Source organism: Nannospalax galili, unplaced genomic scaffold (genome assembly GCF_000622305.1).
Source record: "Nannospalax galili isolate Female #2095 unplaced genomic scaffold, S.galili_v1.0 scaffold142, whole genome shotgun sequence".
NCBI lineage: Eukaryota > Metazoa > Chordata > Mammalia > Rodentia > Spalacidae > Nannospalax > Nannospalax galili.
The window spans coordinates 1,667,092-1,689,952 of record NW_008348793.1 but is presented as its reverse complement, the minus strand read 5'-3'; the positions used below and the strand labels follow the sequence as shown (position 1 = coordinate 1,689,952).

Here is a 22,861-nt window from a genome sequence, read left to right as displayed (position 1 = left end):
TTTGTAGACTAACATTCAGTAAAAACTAGAGCACAATAAAAACCAAAACAACATAGAACACAGATGGAGTCACTCACCAGTTCCAACACTTTTTCACCTTTATAATTTTTTTTCATTTGTCTACAAATGTGTATCATCTAAGGAATAAAAACTATTATTCTGTCCTCTTAAGGACCATCAGAAATACTTACAAAGCACTCGGCAGCATCATCCATAAGGCCAAGTTGAAATCTCTGTTCATCTTTGAAGCTTTCTGCGAGAGCATGCCTTATGTTATCTGAGGGAAGTGCTTTTTCTCGACTGTGTTGAAACTGTGCAAATATTGTCTAGAAACCAAAAGTGTGTCCGTAGATTAAATATCAACAACTCTAGAAACACTTTAATAATTTGACTGCAACATAAACTCCAACAGTATATTCAGAACTTAATACAGAACAGTCTTCTGATCTGAAATTCCATACAAAACTAATTATTCAGGGCTAATGAGATGGCTCAGTGGGCAAAGCGCTAACTGTGCAGGTCTGAAGAGAGGCGTCTGAACCCCCAGAACCCACATGAAAAGCTGAGTGGGTGTGGCAGCCTACCTGTAATCCCAGGAGGCAGAGGCAGGGACTCCCTGGAGCAAGCCAACTAGCCAGACTATCCAACACAGCGAGCTCCAGGTTTAGCAAGAGTTCATGCCTCACTACATAGAACCCCAGGTTCAGGGAGAGACCATGCCTTAGTACATAAAGTGGAGAGGGTTTGGGAAAAATACCCAACATCAACCTTGGGCCTCAACATGTGTACCCACAAATACGTAAACACGCACACACACGCATACCACACACATACAAAAAATTAACTATTCCTATCAGTGGTGGATAGAGATGGTTGGCCCAGCTTTTAATTCTAATGTATTAGAATTAAACATGCAGAATTCTCAGATCATCCTCAGAGACTGATTAGGTTTGAAGTGAAGCCCTTTTCTAACTGCTCACTAGATGATTCTGATAAAGGTTGTTTAAGGTACAGAGTTTTGAGATGCTGCTTTAAATCTAAAAATAAACCATATGAATTAAAATTATACTAACCAAAAGTAGTTTATCCCTACTTAAATGGGTTACTTTCTTTTTTAAAAAGTTACAGTTGGGGCTGGAGTGATAGCCCAGTGGTTAAGAGCTTGTACTGCTTGCAGAGGCAGGGAGCTCCGTTTCCAGCCCCCACATCAGGTGGCTCAGAACCACCTGTAACTCTAGCACCAGGAAGATCTGATTCCCCTGGCCTCCTTGGACACTTGCAGTCGGGGACACATGCCCATATCCACAATATAGTTAAAAAATAAATCTTTTTATTAAAAAAAGTTAACCTACATAAACTTCTCATAGGGTCTTACATAATAATCCTCAGAGAATGAGAAACTGATTTAAACAAAAGTTAGCAGGACCTGGTGGGGCACACCTTTAATCTCAGCATTCCAGAGGTAGAGGTAGGGATATGGCTGTAGAGTTTGAAGCCAGCCTGATCTACATAGTGAGTTCCAGGACATCCAGCACTACACAGTAAGATGCTATCTCAAAAAAAAAAAAAAAAAGTTGTAGTAACTTTTATAGAACAATTTCCCACTGTGATCCTAAATTTGCTTTTACAATGCAAATGTGCTCTTTGTAAGAAGACTCAAAGAAGAGCTAGGGACCACCTTTAGTTTCTGAAGAACCTCCCCTACAAGTTATCAATTTTCCTCAGAGGAATATTTTTCTGAGAATCCATTAAAACATCACTCAGGAGCATGAGACTCTAGGTATCAACATTTTCTATATTCCTTATTGCAGTTAAACAAATATATATATATATATATTATATATATATATATGTATGTCTTTTTGAGACAGAGTCTCCCTGTAGCCCCAGCTGTCCTGAACTCACTATGTAGACCAGGCCGGCCTTGAACTTAGTGATCTGCCTGCCTCTGCCTCCTGAGTGCGCGGATTAAAGGTGTGCGCCACCACGCCTGACTATTTTAATAGGTTCCAGTTTTATGATAATCAACTCATAGGAGGAAAAAAGTTTAAAAACACCCACCAAATAAGAACTGATCAAATTCATTAGTTCAAGAGGTTGCGTCATTCAAAACTTTTTTAAAATTTATTATTTTGTGTGTGTGTGTGTGTGTATTATCTGCATGTATGTAAGTGCACCTGTGTCGTGCAATGCCCATGGAGGACAGAAGAGGGTCTTGGATCCCATGGAACTCAAGTTACAGATGGTTGTTAGCTGCCGTGTGGGTGCTGGGATTCGAACCCAGATCTTCTCCAAGAACAATCAGTACTCTTAACTGCTGAGTCATCTCTCTAGCCCCAAAACAAAACTTTTAAGACCAACGTATTGGAAGGCAGGAAACATTTCAAAAAAAAAAAAAAAAAAAAAAAAAAAAAAAAAAAAAAAAAGAAAGAAATTTAAAAGGGGAGGGCTAACTAAAACTAAAGTTGTAAAAACAGTCATGTGGAAGCCCATTTTATAAACTCATTAAAAACTACAATTTAAGCCAGGCATTGTAGTGTAAGCCTTTGATCCTAACACTGAGGAGGCAGAGGCAGGCAGAGCTCTGTGAGTTAAAGGTCAACCTGGTCTACATACTGAGTTCCAGGCCAGCTGGGGCTACAGGGAGACCCTGTCTCAAAAAGACATATACATATACATATTTTATATATGTATATACATATATATACTTTAAATATATTTATATATATAATTTATAATTTTTTTCAAAAGCCATAGGCTATGAAACAAAAGCCCATATCAGGTCTCTAAGAACTAACTGGTCAGGGAGGCCCCAGAAAAATCCAGACTACTGACACTGCTTTGGTTGGTTGCCAGAACTAGATGGTAATAGCGTACTGCTGAAGATATCACACACTTTAGTTACAAGATAGAAAGATCAAGATGGAGCTGAGCTGGAAGGGTCGTCCCTGCTGGCTAGCTTTCACAGTGCCAGAAAGTGCTATGTAGGCTGAGCAGGGAGAAAATCCATCACCAGTCTTACCTAGGGTGAACACTGCAAGCTATAAAACAACCTACTAGGCAATACATGCCCACAGGTGCAATATTGGCATGACAACCATGGGGGTAACCAACTATTTTCTGGTAGGATTTGAGGCCTGCTCCATAGGATCAAACTTACGCACTCTGCAAACCTGGTCAACAGTCAGTGGCTGGGGAGGTCACAGGCCCTAGTGGGGAATGTAGTGCTGCTGTTTTGTTAAGTGGACATGGTATCAAACTGCTCTCAGCCTGGGACAGAGAGTTAATAGAGATTCATAACTGGCCAAAGCGCTTAGAATGAGTGACTGGTGAGTACTTAGCTCTTAATGGAACATCCATACGATCCCCTCCAAGGCTGAGAGAACACTGCAGAAGAGGGGGCAGAAGAGCTGGGGAATGGAAAGAGTGCTTTGAAGGACTATCTTCTGAACATGACATGGCTACTGTACTCATGAACTCACAGAAGCTGCGGCTACCATAAGACCAGCACACGTTTGGGCCCATCAACCTTCCATCATGGATTGGGAAGGAGTTCTTGGTGCTTAATGGCTGCTGGCGAAGGGAGTAATGTTCTTCAGCTGCTGTAGCCACTAGGAAGTGGCCCATGCTGTAGTAAACAGGCCCATGCATGCCCATGCAGACAATCCTAATTAAACTGAGTGGGACACACAGAACATGAAAACGGGAGCAGGGCTTATTAGAAAGAGAAGATTCAGGAAGAATGAGAGGAGAGAGGAATGGGGGAAAATTACCAAAGTATGTTATATACACATATGAAATTGACAAAAATAAAAAGGTTCCCAATGTTCTAGCATGGCAAAGGAAAAAAAAGTCAAGTGATACTAGATAGCAGAAGTATAATTTTTACCCAGTGAATAGCTAAAACTGTGACTACTGAAAGACGAATAATGATTTCCAGATTTCCTCTCTCATTTAGGCAATTAACTTTTCCAGGCAATGTTTAAGACAGTGCTCCTGGGCTGGAGAGATGGTTCAGCGCTTAAGAACACTGGTTGTTCTTGCAGAAGACCCGAGTTCGAATCCCAGCATCCACATGGCAGCTAACAATTGTCCGTAACTCCAGTTCCAGGGGATCCAACAGCCTCTTCTGAGTGGACACTGCATGACACGGGTGCACTTACCTACATGCAGGCAATACACTCATACATATAAAATAAAAATAAATTTTTTTTTTAAAAAGACACTGGTCCTATACAAGACTATTATCATCCATGTGGCATATTTCTTTTCCTTGTCTAGGATGTGAGGCACTGATCTATGCTAGAAAACAGAAAATCCTTCCTACATAGTCCTTACATTCTAGTTATATAACAAGGGGAAAAGTGCATACATGTGTGTACACATACATGCTTGTGTGTGCTCTCTCAGAGCGTGTGTGAGCATGTTTATGAATGGGTTAAATAAAAATAAAAATAAAGAAATGCATATTAAGAAGGATAAGGCAGTGTGGTGCGATGAGGAAATCAAGGGTGAGGGATAGTTTTGTTTTTACCTAGGGTAGTAGGAGAAGGCCTCACTGATAGAAAAGGAACATTTAAAGAGGCATAAAGGAATTATGTGTGTTAGCTATAAGGACATTAGGGAGAAGACCATTCCAGACAAAAAATAAGAAAGGGAAGATGCTGGGGCAAAGGTGCTTGATGCCAGGCTTGAAGACTTGACTTTGAATCCTGGAACCTACAAAGCAGGAGTCAACGGACTCCTGCATGTAGTCCTCTGACCTCTGCATGTTTGCTGCCTCCCTCCCACCAATATATATATACATACATATGAAATGCAAAAATAGTAACAGGAAAAAAAAAATGAACAGGAAGCCAGCTGTGAGAAACAGAGCACATATAATATATGTCACGTATAAGGAGTAGGGGCTTGGTGGGGACAAAGGAAGTTCAAACAGAAGGAACCCGATGAGAGTTAAAAAGACCTGGGTCAAGACACAGAACAACTCTAGTTTTTACAATTGAACTGTGATGGCTACTGTCAGTTGTCAAGCTAACACACCTGGGAAGAGGAAATTCCAACTGAAGACTGGCCTGTGGCCATGTCTGTGAAGCATTTTCTAGATTGCTAATGGATACTGGAGGGCCCAGTGCACTGTGGGCGGTGTCATCCTTAGGCAGGTGGGCCTGGGCTGTGTAAGAAGGTAGCTGACCATGAGCCTGGGAGGCAGCCAGTAAGTGTTCCTCATGGACTCTGCTTCAGTTCCTGCCTCCAGGTTCCTACACTGAGTTCCTGCCCTGGTTTCCTGCAGTGGTGAACTGTTATGTGGAAGCATAAGACTGAATAAACCCTTTCCTCCTCAGCTGCTTTTAGTCACGGTGCTTTACACAACAGAGAAGCAATCTAGGGTATGGCCAAATACTCAAAATTTACTTTGGATAAAGTGTGATATTATAATCTGATCTAGATTCATTCTTTGTTCTCTAACAACAGCACCATGTTTGAAAAAGAGAGACTATAACATTTCTTCTTTTGATGATGAAAGTCTTTTTAAGAACATAAAGAAATGAACACATATAAATGTATTTTTAAGTCTTCATATATATGTTCATTAGGAGTACTGAAGACAATAAATAAAAGCATTCATCTATAAAATGTGCTAAAAAAAAAAAACCTTTAAATTCTTGGGCCTAGGAGTTTTAAATGACAAAACTGAGTTGCTAATAGATACTGGACTTCCTGTTTCTGCCTTCATCTCTTCCGTTTATGCTTGTCTCAGCAGACAAAAGGATCTAGTTCAAAGAGATTATACACTCCTCTACTCCAAACAACCCCAAACTTCCTAAATGACTTACACAAAAAACACAAAAGTTGTAAGCCCTACACAATCTGAACAACTATCTCAGGTATTTACTGCCCTGTAACAAACTACCCCAAAACTTAAGTTACTGGAATACACTCTTAATTTGATCATGAATCCACAATTTGGGTAAAAAGCCTCATGCCTGATCCACATGGACTTCTTTGGGGCACTGTGAATGTTGGGATTAAGAGTCACCTGAGGGCCATTCACCCATGTCTACCAGCTGATGGATAGCTGCCTGAGACCTCTGCCACAACTACATCCAGAACCCTGCTTCTGGCCTTTCCAACGGCTGCCTGCTTTCCTCAGAGCATGGTGGTTTTCTTCCAAGAATGAGCACTCCGGGAGACGGGGCAGGATAGGGGCTGTATCACATAGGCTAATCTGATCTAACATCAGCTATCTTACAGAACCAGTTCCGTCACATCCTACTTTACAGAAATCAGTCTTGAGGCTAGTCCATGTTCGAGAAACTACCTTGGATATGAAGAATGTGAGATAACCCACAGACATGTATGTCTGTGTGCACATGCAGGTGTACATGTGTGTCAAGGTGCACATGCCCACACATGGATAGAGGTCGCAGGAGAACTGTGGCCATCTTTCTCTATGGCTCTCCACCTTATCCCCTTCAGACATGGACTGTCTTTAAGGTAGGCTGGCTGGCCCAGAAGCCCCAGCAATCCTCTATCTCCCCACCCACAACCCTCAGTACTGAGGCTAAAGCTGCACGGGACTACGTCCGGCTTTTACTGACCTAAGTCCTGAAGCTTGCAGAGCAAGCACTCTTACTCACTGCCTGTCCCTCCCTCTTCTGTTACATACCTCTGAGGCGTGGCGCTGACCTCTCTCCTTTGCTCACAGCGCTTCTGGCACCCAGGCTTCTTTGGTGTTCCTTGAACAAGCCTTTGAAGTTGTTTCTATGTCTGCCTGGAAGATTCTCCTCCCACAAGGCCCTTTCAGTGACTGCCAACAACTTTTCTGGTCATGTCAAATATCAATTTCTTCACAAGTTTTTTCTCCTGACTACTCAGTATCTCCTACTCTCTCCCTGGTTAACATCCCTTTCTCAGCCATTCATGGCACTATTACCATACAACGTACTCTTGTATTCGGCTTATGTATCATCTCCTTCTCTACAAGACAATATAAGCTCCATGAGAATAGGTTTTGTTATTTGTAGTAACAGGGTCTCACTATGTAGCTCAGGGTTGGCCTTCAACACGCAATCCACCTGCCTCAGCAGGTGGATTTCCCTAAGTGCTGGGAAAAGCAGGGTTGTTATGGGTTATGCTCACTCTACTATCCATGGTAATAAGAGCAGTACCTAGAACTCAGTAGAGGCTCAAAACACATCCATAAAATGAATGAACAAAGCAGGGCATGGTGGTGCATGCCTTTAATCTCAGCACTCAAGAGGCAGGCAGATCTCCCTGAGTTCAAGTCCAGCCTGGTCTATACAGGGAGCTCTGGGCCAGCTGAAGCTACAGGAAGACCTTTTTTCAAAAAGATCGAAAGAAAATTTTTTAAAATTAAAAAACCCCAATGATTTCAAAGTAATGAAATGATATTCTCAACAGTTTCACATTCCTTAAAGTATTAGCTTTTAATTCTTCTAATATAAATGTAGAAAAAGACTAAGTCACATTTTAAGCATTCCTCTTCAAAACTACAAATCACTTGACAATGAACTTCAATCACAACAAACTGAATAACTATGACAATTATCAAAATTAAGTTTTTGGAGAAACAACTGACAGTAATTATTAAGTAGTTACCTTCAGTGCACAAAATATACAGGCATCTCCTTGACAAACATGGCCAGTCAGAACTCGCAAGCTTCGTCGAAATATATCTAACTGCCATAAAACCTTAAAAAATGAGAAAGAGAAACAGAATGAGATTGGTTTCACTATGAAAAGGGTGTGTTTTTACATTTTAAAAGCAGCAAAACGTGAATTAATTATCGTCTTTTACTGTCCTGTACATAACCACATGTGCATAATCACTAGAACCAATGGGAAGCACCACCACATGCCACACAGAAATGAAAAGCAAAGATGCTCTCACTGACTGAAACGAAGAACTATGACAAGCATGGAGAAGAAACAAAACAAAACAAAAAAAACCCCCAAAACCAAAAACCCGAGTCCTTGGTTAAGGATTTGACGCGAACACTATGGAGGACCAGGCGAAGACATGAAAGAGGAAGGGATTTTACTACTTGGAACACACGGAAATATAGGAAGGAAATATAATTAGACTTAAAGCTAAAGGGTATAAATAGCAGCCAGAGTGTCTCTGCAAGAAGAAAGAGTAACCAGAGATGTGTGTGGTCGCTGCATACTGAATGGGAACGGAGGTGTCTGTGGGATAATGGGGTACAGCATGGTAGATGTGGAAGTTAAGGACAATCTGATTATATTTCCTGCAATTATTCTTTAATCACCTGCTACTAAGATAAAAACAAACAACAAAAAGCATAAATGCTGAAATGAACTGGTCCAGTACCCAAAAATCATCCTGTAAAACCTGAATTCTACACAATGGTGTAACAGTTCCAGTCTCACAAAGTTCTTGTGAGGATTAAACATACAGAATGCAAAAAGTGGAGCGCAGGGCCTGGCACCTGACTGGCATACAAGCAATTATCACAAACAAGCTTGTCAAGTTTCCCTCTATTTGAGTAATTTCTTCAAATAATAAAAACCCAGAAAAGCCATTTAAAATACCTCATTTCTCTCAACGTCAAATCTCAACAAGATTTTAGTGAAAGATTAGTAAGAACAAATTGATGGTGTTTTGCAAAGAAATCATTAGTGTTCAATAACTTTCTTCTGCATCATCCTTAACATACCATAAAAATACAAGATTGAAATCTATTTTCAAAGGACTCAACTAAGAAGATGCAGATCAATGACAGCAGAATATCTACCACCACCAGCTCTGAAGGCAGACGATCTGGGTCCTGGTTCCAGTTTTACTGTTTAACTCTTCAACCTACTTGACAAAATGTTTCCTATAGCACTGGTCTCCTGTCTTTTTGGTTATAAGCCTGAGCCTTTAATGGCTATGACAGCTTGCCAGCTCTCCAGCCCAGTAGCACTTACGTCCAGCAAGAGTAAATGAGATGACATAATGCAATGGTCAGGCAAGTGTTTACTACCTAGTAAGAACATAGCACGTGTTATTAAATATAACTTTGCTTCTAACTCAAAGAATTTAGCAGCACACTAATAAGCCAAACTTGCTTTAACTGTGTTTTGTCAATATTCAACTAATAGGACATGCTCGAGAATCTCTTCATATAGTTAATGAAGTCTTTCAAATTTAATTGCAATGGAGTTACTAATTATACTAGAAAAAGCTACAGGAAGGGCTCTATGTGATTTTTAAGAATCTCTCTGTAAATTAAGGGAGGAGAGATAGTAAATATACATACAATGAGAATAGGTTCAAACATGGAAGGGGTAGGAACAGGGAAATGAGGGTGCTGGGGAAGGCTTAACCAAAACGGTATACGAAAAACTGTATGAAAACCTACCATATTGTAAACCAAGTGAGAATGTAATTAGAGGGGATAGAACACAGCTAACACAAAGAACGAGGGTACAGACACTCAGGGTTAAAGACTTAAGTAGGTAAGAGGGGTGGGGATGTTGTTAGTAAAACGAAGGATGTATGAAGAAGCCTTATGGAAACCCACTAGTTTGTAAGCGAATATTAAAAATACATTTTTGAGTTTGAACAGAGGTATCCTGCATGGCTAGACAATGCTGTTCTCAGAGGACCTGAGTTAACAAATGAAAATCTTAATGCCAGGTACAGGGCCTCTCCCTATCAGTTATTGGTCAGAACCAATTGTAATGTTTAATGGGACTACTGAAAAAAAAATTAATGATACTGGATAAAGATACAGAAAACGTGTTTTATGTGATTTTAAAATTTTCTCTGTATATTAAGGGAGGGGAGATAGTAAAACAAAAGCAGAGAGTGGGAACACTGGGGGGCAGGGATGGGGAAGTGAGGGGTGTGCAGGTTTTAGTGCCCCAGAGGGACCCTGAACAACAGTGGCTATTTGCTATTGCTTGTTTGCCCGCCGTAACTAGATGAGACCCTAGTGCTACAGACACTATTCACTTCAGTTGCAGGACATAGGGAAATCAATCTCAACCGACCAGGAAACTCTCGTCCTGTTGGCTAGACTTCACAGTGCTGGAAGTGGTATGCAGCTGCTGGCAGAGAAAAATATCAATGGTCTTACCCAGTGCTGGACTCTGCACACTACAATACTGACACTGTCTGGCAAGATGTGCCCACTGATGCAATAGTAGCATGATGGTTATGGGATAAACAACTACTTTACAGTTGGGTAAGAGGCCTGCTCCACATGTCTGGGACTGTAAAGCTGATCAAAAGCCCATGGACTGGGCTTATAGACCAGTCTGAGATCACAGACCCTAGGGGGGACCCTACTGTTGCTTCACTCCTTAGTCCTGCTTTCAACCTGGGACAAAGACGCTTTTTGTAATGGACAATGGTTACTGGTCAAAGTGCTGAGAATAAGTGATTATTAAGGGTCAGCCATAGATGTGTCATTAATATCAACCTTCTCACATCCAAGACTCAGGGAACATTGCAGAAGAGTAGGGAGAACGAATGTAGAGCCAGAGGACAGGGAGGACAGCCATGAAATGCTGTTTTCTGAACATAACATGGTTACTGCACATAGCAACTCATAGCAACTGTGGTTGTCTACATGAGATCAAGTCAGTTAAAATTCCAGCATTAATAGGGTTCGCTACTGGGGCCCCACCTCCAGCAGAGGAACCATTGACTGTTGACAGCTGCTGAGAGACAGTCACTTTGCTTTGGGGATGTGGCCTTTGGTAAGTTATTCTACCACAGTGAATGGTCTCAACCCATGCACATATGGTCACATGGTCCACAATAACTACACCCAGGGTGTTGTCACCACCACCACCCCACCACTACCAATAATAATAATGATAAAAGAGGACATGAAGCTGGGAGGGAGATGATCTGGGGAGTTCCACGGGAGTTGGAGGAAGGTAGCAGGGAGTGGATAGGATCAAAATAGAGTATAAACATGTATGGAATTTTCCAAAAAATTAAATATATTTAAAATGTTCTGTATATATTATTCCACCCAGTAGTATAAAGCCTTTTAAAACAATCTCTATCACTAAATAATTACAATTTACCCTTATCGTATTTCATTTAAAATGATTATAGTCTACCAACCACCTGTTAAAAAAATAAGTCTCAGCTAAATGTTGAACCAATGGCTTTAGCAACATATACTCCTTTTTCATTATTGCAGATAGCAATTTAACATGAGTCCCAACAAAACTTAATGCTGTTTTTCAAAATATACATGCAATTTAATTATTCCTCTCAAATTAGTGTATGTAATCATACATGTAGTAAAGGAATATAAACTTTTGATCATATTCCCCACTTTAAAACACTGTGAAAATACACTGAAGTCTGAATAATGAGAAGTGGCTTATAAATTCATTTTCTGACTCACTTTGGAGCCATACCCTTTTGTATCTGCTTTTGAAATTAGTAAGGTCTTACTAGATGAATTCCACAATTCATTTCTGAGCAGGTTTTTAAACTATTCATGAAATACCTTATTAACAAGACATTTTCTGACAAAAGTCTATTTGAATAGCTGTTTTTTCAGGGAGAACTGGCTTTGCAAATTAGCCTATAGAGACATCTAAACTTTGGAAGCCTACAGGTGCTCTCAAGCTGCAGGTTGGTAGGGAGAGCACTGCAGGGTTCTCACCATGAATCTGCACAGGACCCCCTCCCAGTTTTCCAGAAAGAACCATGAGGAAACCATCTCAGACTAGAGAACGAAGCACCTGAAAGAGGAACTCATGCCCAGAGCACCCACAGGCCCAAAACCTGACGTAGTTTCAACAGCCAAGTGGAAAACTTCCCATTTCACAGACCACTGGCTGAAAAAAGAAAAGTGTGTGAAAAGACACTTAGTAGTAAACAAAACTCTCCCTGCCCAAGAAAGCTGAAGAGCAAAATGACCAGACTATTTCCAACTAAATTAATACGGCCCCCAAATAAAATTCTGATTATTTTTAGGGTTCCAAAATTATCTATAACCTGGCAAGATGAAACTTCTGTGACAGCCAGTAAGAAATTAGTGGGCAATAAAGGAAACACACACACACACACACACACACACACACACACACACACACACACACACACACACCTCTCCCAGAATGCAAAGAGGGGGAAAAATGTAGAAATCCAAAATTTCATAAAAAGGACAAAATTAGTAGACAAGTACAAGTATCTATCAATGAAAGCCACAATGTCTAATATGAAATCATTGAAAATGAACAAGAGCAGATCAGAGATAAAGACTTAAAGTACAAAAATAAACACAAATAACGAAATAGAGGATTGAAAAGACTATAAAGAGAGCATCAACGTAACTGCAGTATTCCAAAGGAGGAACAGACAGGACAGCTGTCTAAACGATTTACAGCCAATGAGTTCTAAATGTGATTAAAAATATAAACGGACAGACTCAAGAGATTCGGCAAACCCCAGCACAAGTGACATGAAGAAAACCATGCCAAGACACTTAATTGTTTTAAATCAGTGGAAAGGAAAAAAATCTTAGAAGTACGTAGCCACTGAAAAAGACTCAACACACATAGAACACTAAAGATCAGAATAACAGGTTTCCATTGGAAATAATGTGAGCTAAACACAGAAAAACAAAGATCCAGCCATGCAGCTAAGGCTGGCCTTGAGCTCCTGATCCCGCCTCCACTCCCAGAGCTCAGAAGAAGGCATCATGCACTACTATACCCAACTTTAATGCATGAAAGTATCTTTCAAACACAAAAAAATGACATCAAGTTTTCTCAGACATGAAAAAGCTAGAACAATCCACCAGTGCAAGGCCGCCACTCTAACATGTTCGTACAGGTCCTGCACGCAGAAGATGACACTGCATTGAAAGGTGGGTCCATCTGAGGAAGGAAGAAGCACCGGAAACAAACGTGGAGAAAAGCAGTCTTTGTGGCCCGAGATGGCTCCATCAGTACTTACTGGAGCACCTGGAGGGGTCCTGTGCAGACTCGTGCTGAGGACTCTACAGCCCTCTCTGCAATGTGTGCTGTGGAATGGCCACTGAAAATATATCACCACCAGAATATTTCCACTTTCTCTACTACGAAAGCTTCCTTGCTCAGAAATTTTTGTTCTAGTACACTTTCATCTCCTAAAAGATTTATTTAGAATTGTGGGAGCTAAAGAGAAGAGAAAACACCAAAGCAGAAAACGGTAAACCTTCTGACACGACAGCCCGACCCAATCAAAGCATTCTGTGCTTACATTTCCTTACATGCAGTGCCATCCAGTAAGTATTCTCCTCTTTGCTCTTACGATGGCAACGGAATCTCTGCCCCAGGCAGAACACCGACTGACACTTAAGGTCTCAAAGGGAACTAGAATCCTCATGCCAGCTGGGCTCCTTTCTCTGGGTGAGTTAAAGAACTTAAGTGTGACATCTGTCCCAGGTAGAGGTCAACCGGGAACAGAGGATTCAGATGTCAAAGCACTCAACACATTGTACATGTGTTTGTTTATTAAACAAACTAAATATCTTTGTGCACTATTAGCTTTTCAGAATAAAAATATGAAACTGGCAAGTAAAAGCCGTATTATACATAGAAAGGCTATTTAAAATAGAAAGGTAGTTCAGTATACATTTATTAAAAACTATCGAAAAGGTTTGAAATAAATGGATTCATCTTCAATTTGTATAAAACAGAGATGCTCACACTGTAACTCTAGAGGTGACTTAAGGATCACTGTGGAGGTGAGGGCTGGGATACCCAGGTAAAGTAACAGCACTCTCATTCCAACCCAAGGGTTTTCTTTTTATCTTATCTACTGGGATCTAGATTTCTAGATTTCTCTTAAAAAAGAGGATGGCGGGGAGGGGGCTGGAGAGATGACTCAGTGGTGAGAGGTTAAGTGCACTGGCTGTTCTTGCAAAAGCCCCAGGTTCGAATCCTAGCACCCACATATTGGCTAACAACCATCTGTAACTTCAGTTCCAGGGGATCTGACGCCCTCTTCTGACCTCCACAGGCTTTGCATAACACAGGTACACTTACACACATAGGCAATATACTCATACGCATAAAATAAAAATAAAAAAGAGGATACAGGAGAGTATTTGCTAACTAAAACGACTGGTTATTTTTAAAGCATTCTTAATTTATTAAACTTTTTTTTTTTTTTTTTGGTCTTTTTGAGATAGGGTCTCCCTGTAGCCCCAGCTGTCCTGGAACTCACTATGTAGACCAGGCTGGCCTTGAACTCAGAGAGATCCACCTGCCTCTGCCTCCCAAGTGCTGGGATTAAAGCAATGCTCTTTATAATAGAACAATCTATCATTCTGTTGAAAAGATTCCCATTTATTATAAAAGCCAAAATGCCTAGCCAAAATTTCTTTTGTCCCATTAAAAGTAATACTAAGCCAGGCGTGGTGGCACACACCTTTAATCCCAGCATTTGGGAGGCAGAGGCAGGCGGATCTCTGTGAGTTCAAGGCCAGCCTGGTCTACATAGTGAGTTCCAGGACAGCTGGGGCTACAGGGAGACCCTGTCTCAAAAAGACCAAAAAAAAAAAAGTAATACTACAAAAGCCCTTTCATAGCTAGGCAGATGGCTCAGTTGGTAAACTGCTTGCCCAACAAACAGGAGGACCTGAGTTCGGATCCACAGCAAATGTGTAAAAAAAAAAAATCAGGCATGCCAGCATGTGTCTGTAATCTAGGTGCCGGGAGGCGGGAAGGGAGATAGGTGGTTCCTCCCATGAGCTCACTGGCCAGTCGGCCAGCCTCACTGAATTCTAAGCAATGGGCTCAGGGACAGAATATGTCTCAAAAAATAAAGTGGACTAAAGAAAGAAAGTTAACTTCTGCCTCCCTGCAATGCACACAAGTGAACATGCACTCACAACAAACACATACCCCCCCGACACACACACAGAAATTCTAGTCAATAACTTTTTTTTGAGACAGGGTCTCACTATGTAGCCCTGAATGATCTAGAACTAGGTATCTAGTCTCAAACTCACAGAGATTCACCTGCCTCTGTCTCTGTCTTCTGAGTGCTGGGATTAAAGGTCTGAGCCACCATGCCTGGCAATAACCTCCCTCTTAACTGAGGAGTCAGAGAATCATTAGACAAGTGGTTTCCTTAAAAGCTCTTTACAAAACGTAGTTATCATGGCCTCACCTGCACAGCACTGTTGAGAAAGCAACTGTTCTGGCCTGGTTCGTTCAACAAGCCTATAGTAGGGGCTAGGGACAGCATGCTTCCAGCTTGATAAGCTTTTCCGAGGTTACCACCAGGTTTCCGCAAGAACTTTACCCAGGCCATTCTCGAGCACCCTCATTGGCATTACAGCTAAGCGATATCCTTACGTGGTATTTAGGATGACAAGATGGGTGATGCCTTGAGTTGTCCATTCATTTTCACTGTAGCCTGTGGTAGGAATGCGCATTTCCAAGTCCACAGCTATCCTAATGTTATAAAGTTTTGAGGACTTTGATAAGTAAAATTGATAATGAAGTTCTGAGTGCAAAAAAGAAGTATTTAAACAAGGCTTTACAGATTCTTATACGTGTTCAATTTCATAGGACAGCTGTACACATCAATGAAAAATAATTTAACTGCTAAAAATAATATGATGAATCATTTTCTTTAACGTGTAAGTCATTTGTCTTGATGAGTTAAAAAAAATACATAGAAGGAGACAGCGTGGAGCTGGCATCTGTGCAACTCCTCTGGTCATCTGTTTTCCTTATGCTTTTCTAATAAGAAAGTCGTTTTTCTCTGTCCCAGGTGAAGCCATCAAAGGCAACTCCATATCCGGTATCAGGGTGACCTCAAAGCAATCTAAAAAAAAAGAAAAAGGTGTTTAAATAAAAGTTCATCAGAACATCAGTTTCTCACTTAACTCATTAATTCAATCACTGAATGAAGAATTGCAACTTATCATAAAAAGGATTAGGATAACATTCTGAATATAAAAATTAAAACATTTCAACATTTAGATTTTTTAAAAGTCTAATGCTGCTATAAAATTAATCTTTATCCCAAGACTGCAATGTCCAAAGGAAGGTTTCTTAAGGAAATAGTCTATTAAAAAAAAAAAAAAAAAAAAAAAACCTAAAAATTAGATCGCTGGTGGTTTAAATGAGAAATGTCCCATATAGGTTCAAGTATTTGAACATCTGGTCCCCAGCTGGTGGCGCTATCTGGGGAGGGTCACAAAACCTTTCGTATGGCCTTGCTGCAGCCTGTCACTGGGAGCAGATTATGAGAGTATATGGCGTCATCCCACTTCCAGTCTGGCTGCCTGCTAGAGGATGTGAGCTCTAGCTTTCTGCTCAGGACACATCATGCCTCCCCGCCATGATGGACTCTAATCCCTCCGGAACTGTAAGCCCAATAATGTCTTGTGTAAGTTGCCTTGGTCATGATGTTTTTTCACAGCAAGAGAAAACTAACACAGGTCACATTCTATGGCTGCCAATGTTAAATTGCATTATTGAACAACCAGATGTACAACCTCACCTATATATTAGCTGATAAACTGGATATTTTTCCAAGAAAGTTGGATTTTATGTAAATTGATAAGCATAGCTGAAAACTATAATAAAATCTTAGTAGTAAAATAAGTATCTTTTGTCACAAATGCATGCCCCTGTTTTAATGAACTTTAAATGTCAAGCTTTTGAATTAAAAACGAGTATTCACAATGAATGTTTTGATGAATCAACCGAATTTCCTTCTTGTATTTTTTTCATTCAAAAAATTCTGAGCTGTATACTGGACCAAACACTAGAATGTAACAAGGAAGGTTCAGACAATAGCTCATAACACAGCAACATGGTGAGCTGAGCGTCTACGAGAAGGGCTATGTGCTGAGCAGGAGCAGGCGAAGAGTGAGGAAGCAGGAGGAAGGGCCTTCACATTCCCAGTAAGGCAGTCACCAACGGCTCAGGAAGGTTTTTGGCAGGTGTGGTGCACACCTTTAATCCCAGCACTTGGGAGACAGAGGCAAGTGGGTATCTGTGAGACAGAGGCCAGCCTGGTCTACGTTGCAAGTTTCAGGCCAGGGAGACCCTGTTTCAAAACAAACAAACAACAAAAAACTCAAAGAACAAAAGCAAAAATCAAAACAAAAATATAAGAAGATGGCATGTGAGGGAGGGAAGACCCCGAGGACAGGACCTTCAGAGACGGTCCCAGAGCACATGTGCTATGATGGTGGAACAGAAGAGGCCCAGTGCAACAGGAGAAATACTAACAAGGAGGAACACAGATGAGAAGGGATGGCAGGAAAGAGACACCACACAGCATCTTACAAAGTGTGGTGAGAGTCCCTGAATTCCACCTTCACAGCACAAAAGGATGAGCGAATGATCAGTCTGGCAGCGCTGATCCCCACCACTAGGGTAACAGCGCTGCTGGCTAAAGAAGCAAAGCGCGGCATCTACAGAACCAGTCAGCAGCCCTGCTTCCACACCCACCTATCAGCTGCCCACCATCCCAGGGTCAAAGCTTGCTCCTCTCACGTGAGGATAACAGTAACAACTCTGCTTAATGAGGTTAAATATTTAAAAAACAAACAGCCATGTAAAAACAACATTAAGGAGGCTCTTTATTGGTAGTGAATTCATATCTTTTATCTTTGAATTTTATTTGTGGGTGTGAATGTGTGCACGTGCATGCCACGATGCACGTGTGCAGGTCAGAAGACAACCTCCAGTGTCATCCTTGCTTGAGGGAGGGTCTCGGTTGTTTGCCGGCGCCCAGGCTGGCTGGCCTGTGGGCTTCTGGGGCTGCTCTGTCTCCACCTCCTCCCTCCATGGGCATGTGGTGTTACTGACACTTGAGCTGCACAGCCAGCTGTTGCATGGGTTCTAGGGATTCAAACTAAGGTCTCCAAACTTGCACAACAAGCATCTGATCATTAAGCTATCTCCGTTAGCCTGTAAATTTTTAATGAAAGAGTTTTCTTAATATTGTATTCTTTCAACCAAACTTATTTGGCACCAAGTGACCTAAGATGTTTGAAACAATTACTCCTGTTTAGGGACTGAGCTCTGTGAGGGACAGACAGAGACTTTAAATATGCGGTGCCTTCCATTCCGACGTTGTCAAATACGTTATGTGTTCTCGACTCCTTCCCTCTAGCTTAAACCTAAGGATTAGACAAGGAAAGTTGCTCTGTCCTCATCCCCGCAACATAGAGTGTTCTAGAGTATCACATCTGTAGGCAGGTTGACAGGAAGGTCCTTTTCAGAATCAATTCCCAAAATTCCATCATGGAAGCCTCTACAAACCCACCTTACTCCCTACAATCAGCTCCAACACACACTAAGAGCCTGGTCTTCACCCTGCTGCAGGGCACATAACCAGGACTGACTTAGGAGCCTATACTCCTCAGGTCAATAGAACCAGAAACCCGGGTAATGTGAGCACTGTAAGAGAGGGAATGAAGGCCATTAGATGGCTCAGTACAGACAGGCGCTTGCCCCAAACCTGACCACGAGTTCAACCCTCAGAACAGAACCCACAAGAGTCAAACAATCTAAATTTTATCAACTGATGGGTAAATAGATAAACAAAATATGATGTGTGCTCATACGATGGAGTATTACTCAGCCATAAAAAGGAATGAAATATTGTAACATACTACATGGATAAACACTGAAAACAAGCTGAGTGAAAGAAGCCAGACACCAAAGGCCATATATTATATGATCCATTCACATGAAATGCCTAGACTGGGAAATCTACAGAGACAAATGGATACATAATTAGTTTCTTAGGATTGGAGAGGCAAATGGGGGTTGTTGGGCTGGGAGGAGTGACAGTCAAGGGTACAGGTTGTTTTTCTTTTAAGGTGATGAATTTCTATAATCGTAGTGATGAATGTACATTTGTTGAATAAACTAAAAACTACTGGCATGTACTTTGAGGGAATTACATTTTATGAATCATACTTCAAAAAAGAAAAAGAAAACAAGGGATTGCAGGACTTACACTGACCTGCTCGTCAGGCTGACATCTGAGAACGTGACTTGAGAGGTTTCCTGGTGCCCTCACACACTGACGTGGGACTCTGCACAGAACCGCAATGTGATTTCAAGCATTTATTTTCTTTCTGAAAGTCTAGAATTTTGGTACATTGTCAGCAAAGAATGACTATGTAACCTCCTTCCAATGGAAGTGCTCGGCACTGAGTCTCTAAGGCACTTCTTGGTAGACGTTTCACAGGCCATGGCAGCCCCCCTCTAGAGGAGTGTCCTGCTGAGGCCACTGGCAGCTCAGCTTATGTTGGTGGATTCTGCTTTAAATCTGTGCACTGTTATGAAGCCTAACAATGACTATGACTCTAGGCTGAGTCCTGAGTCCTGCAGGGTCACCTGGCAGCAGGAAGGGCTCTCAGGATCCCCAGGCCAGAAGCTAGCTAGCCCATAATTACCAGTTGCTTTGTTTCTAACTAACCTGGCAAAACTTTATTTAAAAAAGAAAGAAAGAAAGAAAGAAAGAAAGAAAGAAAGAAAGAAAGAAAGAAAGAAAGAAAGAAAGAGAGAGAAAACATTCTATTTATTATTTTGATTCTATATGTGCATGTGTATCGTCTGCATGTGTAAGAGAGCACCAGTGTCTTGCAGTGCCCTCAGAGGTCAAAAGAAGGTGTCAGATCCCCTGGAACTGGAGTTACAGACAGTTGTTAGCTGCCATGGGGGTACTGGGAATTGAACCTGGGTCCTCTGCAAGAGAAGTCAGTGCTCTTAACCACTGAGCCGGCTCTCTAGCCCTTATCCTGGCAAAACTTTAAAAGTAACACTGGTGCCCTTCACTTCCCTTGGCTCCACAGCCACCAGTTCCTGCTGCTAGCATTTTTCCTGGGTAAGTCCAATGGCGCCCACTGCACCTTGACTCCCCCAGCCTCATTCATCCTCCCAGCTCCCCTACGCCATCTCTCCTCCTGGCCTGGGTACTTGTCTTGGCACCCCAGACACCGGGGCTTACCTCTCAGCCCAGAGTCCCCATTGCTTCCTGATCCTTTGCATCCAGACCAACCTAGTTCCTCTCCCTGCAGTCCCCAGGAGCCTTCTGTGCCTGATCCCGCCACCACCTACCTTTGCTTCCCTGGGCGGCTCAGCCACCAGATTCTGGGTGCTACAATCTTTTCAGGGTGGGTCCCTTGGGCCCACCGTACCTTGACTCCTCCAGCCTCAATCAGCCTCCCAGCTCCCCCGCCCTGTCTCTCCTCCTGGCCTGGATACTGGCCTGCTTCTTGTCCCCTGGACTGACCTCTTGGCCCTTGCATCCAGGCCAACCCAGTTCCTCCCAGTAGCCCCAAGGAGGCCTCGGGAACTCTTCCTGCCCCCACCTCCCTTTGCATCTCTGGGTGGGACAGGCACCAGCTTACTGAGATCAGCATCTTTCCTGTACCCTATTCCCAGGCCAGCCCAGCCCCCAAATTCCTAAGGGCAGCATCTTTCATGGAGGGATCCAGACCTTAGGAGAAAGCCTCAGAGCATCTGATCCTCTTGGGCCTCTGTGGGAACTCCTGAAGACAAAAGCAATTAGGCCACTCCAATATAAAATCAAAAGAGAGAACCTGAAGCCTAGACCAACCAGCATTTCATGCCCAACAAGTAAACCACAAAGGCACATAAAGTTTACAAAAAGAAGCAGACCTAAACTCAACAAAGGAAGGCTTGTGTCTCACACCAGAGTCAGAAACTACAAAAGAAATCCACATATCAAAGTCACAGTGAAAAAATAGTAACATGAGAAACCAAAATAACATATCCCCATCAAGTACCAATAGTCCTCCAGAGGAGTACAATGAGACCCCTTAGAGATAAGAGGACATGGAACTCAAAAGAACAATTATAAACATGATAAAAGTATTCAACGAATTTAAATAACACACAAAGAAATCAAAGAACTGAAAGAAGATAGGGATAAAGTTTCTGAATGAATTCAGAAAAAAAGATAGAAATATTGAATACTCATGCTGAAATGAAGAAGGAAGTGAAACACTCAGTAAACCAATTAGAAACGACAGGAGAAAGCCTCATCAACAGGATGAATGAAATGAAAAACAGAATATCAAGACTGGAAGATAAAGTGGACGAATTAGACCACTCAAACAAAGATTATGAATAATTTAATAAAACATAAGAATAGAATAGGCAGGAATTGTATGACACCATAAAGACCAAACTTATGAATCACAGGCATAGAGGAAGGAGAAGAATCCCAAGATAATGGTATGGACCAGATCTTCAATAGGATTGTAGAAGAAAATTTCCCAAAATTAAAGAAAGACATGCCTATACAATACAAGAAGCACATAGAACACTAAATAGACAGGACCAGAAAAGAAACTCTCCACAGCACATCACAGTAAAAACACTAAATGTACAGAATGAAGAGGCAATACTGAAAGCTGCAAAAGAGAAACAACAAGTCACACATAAAGGAAAACCCATCAGGATTACAGCTGACTTTTCAGTGCAAACTATGAAAGCCAGAAGGGACTGGAACAAAATATTCCTGGATCTAAATGACCACAGATGCCAATCGAGATTACTTTACCCAGCCAAAATGTCTATTACAGTCAAAGGGGGAAGAAAAATCTTCCATGACACAAATAGGCCGAAATAAATGTCCACAAAAGCAGTCCTTCAGAGAGTTCTTGAAGTAATATAAAGAGCTGAATAAAAGAACGACAATACACAAAGGGTTACCGAAAGAAACTCAATGAAGGTATAACTGTAGAAATACACAGCTATACCAACAATGTGAAAAGAAAAAAAAATGGCAGGATTCAATACACATCTTTCATCAATAACTCTAAATATCAATGGACTGAACTCCCCAGTCAAAAGACACAGACTAGCTGAATAGATTAAGAAAAAAAACCCATCATTTTTGTTGTCTGCAAGAAACTCATCTCACTTTCAAGGACAGGCACTACCTTAAGGTGAAAGGATGGAAAAAAAATATACCAAGTGAATAGTACTAAGAAAAAAGCAGGTGTTGCAATTCTAATATCTGACAAAATAGACTTTAAAATAAAACTAATCAGAAGAGATAAAGAGGGCCACTTCATTCTGATCAAAGAACAATTGTTACCAAGAAGATATTAAAATCATGAACATACATTCATCAAACTCTGGTGACCCAACTTCATAATAACAGTACTACAGGAAGACCCAGATTAATCCCAACTCATTAATAGTAGGGGACTTCAATACCTCATTGTCTCCATTAGACAGGTCAACAGGACAGAGAATTAACAGACACATCTGAATTAAACAATACAATATATCAAATGGACCTAACAGACATCTACCGAATATTCCACCCAAACACCAAAGAATATACTTTCTATTCGGTGCCCCATGGAATCTTCTCCAAAACTGAAAATATACTGGGACACAAAACAAACCTCAACAAATATAAAAAGATTAAAATAATTCCATGCATTCTATCAGACCACAATGCAAAAAGCTTAAATCAACACGGGAAGAAACCCTAGAAACTACACGAACACATGGAGATTAAACAACACACTCCTGAATGATGAATGGGTGAAAGGAGAAATTAAGAAAGAAATAAAAGTATTGCTGGAACTAAATGAAAAGGACAATACAACACAACAAAACCTCTGGGACATGTTGAAAACAGTCCTTAGAGGGAAGTTACGCTCTCTAAGTGCCTACATTGAAAAATTGGAAAGAATACAAATAAATGACATAACACTGCAACTCAAGACACTGGAAAGGCAAGAACAAACGAAACCCAAACCCAGCAGATGAGAAGAAATAACAAAAATCAGGGCAGAAATTAATGAACTAGAAACAAAGAAAATAATACAAAGACTCAATAAAT

The 22,861-nt window shown here is 41.2% G+C and overlaps 1 protein-coding gene across 4 annotated transcripts in view; it reads right to left on the bottom strand.

Moving 5' to 3' along the window:
- Nucleotides 1-22,861, bottom strand: part of Usp53 (ubiquitin specific peptidase 53) — a 79,448-nt gene that overhangs the window by 40,460 nt on the left and 16,127 nt on the right. Inside the window, exons 2-5 of one of the 4 annotated variants that reach the window (XM_029569837.1) lie at nucleotides 18,992-19,114; nucleotides 15,352-15,826; nucleotides 7,624-7,716; nucleotides 192-326 (exon numbers count right to left, since the gene is read on the bottom strand). In XM_029569837.1, coding sequence (XP_029425697.1) covers nucleotides 192-326; nucleotides 7,624-7,716; nucleotides 15,352-15,396 — 273 coding nt within the window. In that variant the 5' untranslated portion in view covers nucleotides 15,397-15,826; nucleotides 18,992-19,114. Of the gene's footprint in view, nucleotides 1-191; nucleotides 327-7,623; nucleotides 7,717-15,163; nucleotides 15,827-18,991; nucleotides 19,115-22,861 lie in introns of those variants that run through there. The other 3 variants (XM_029569835.1, XM_029569834.1, XM_029569838.1) reach the window with 3 other exon arrangements.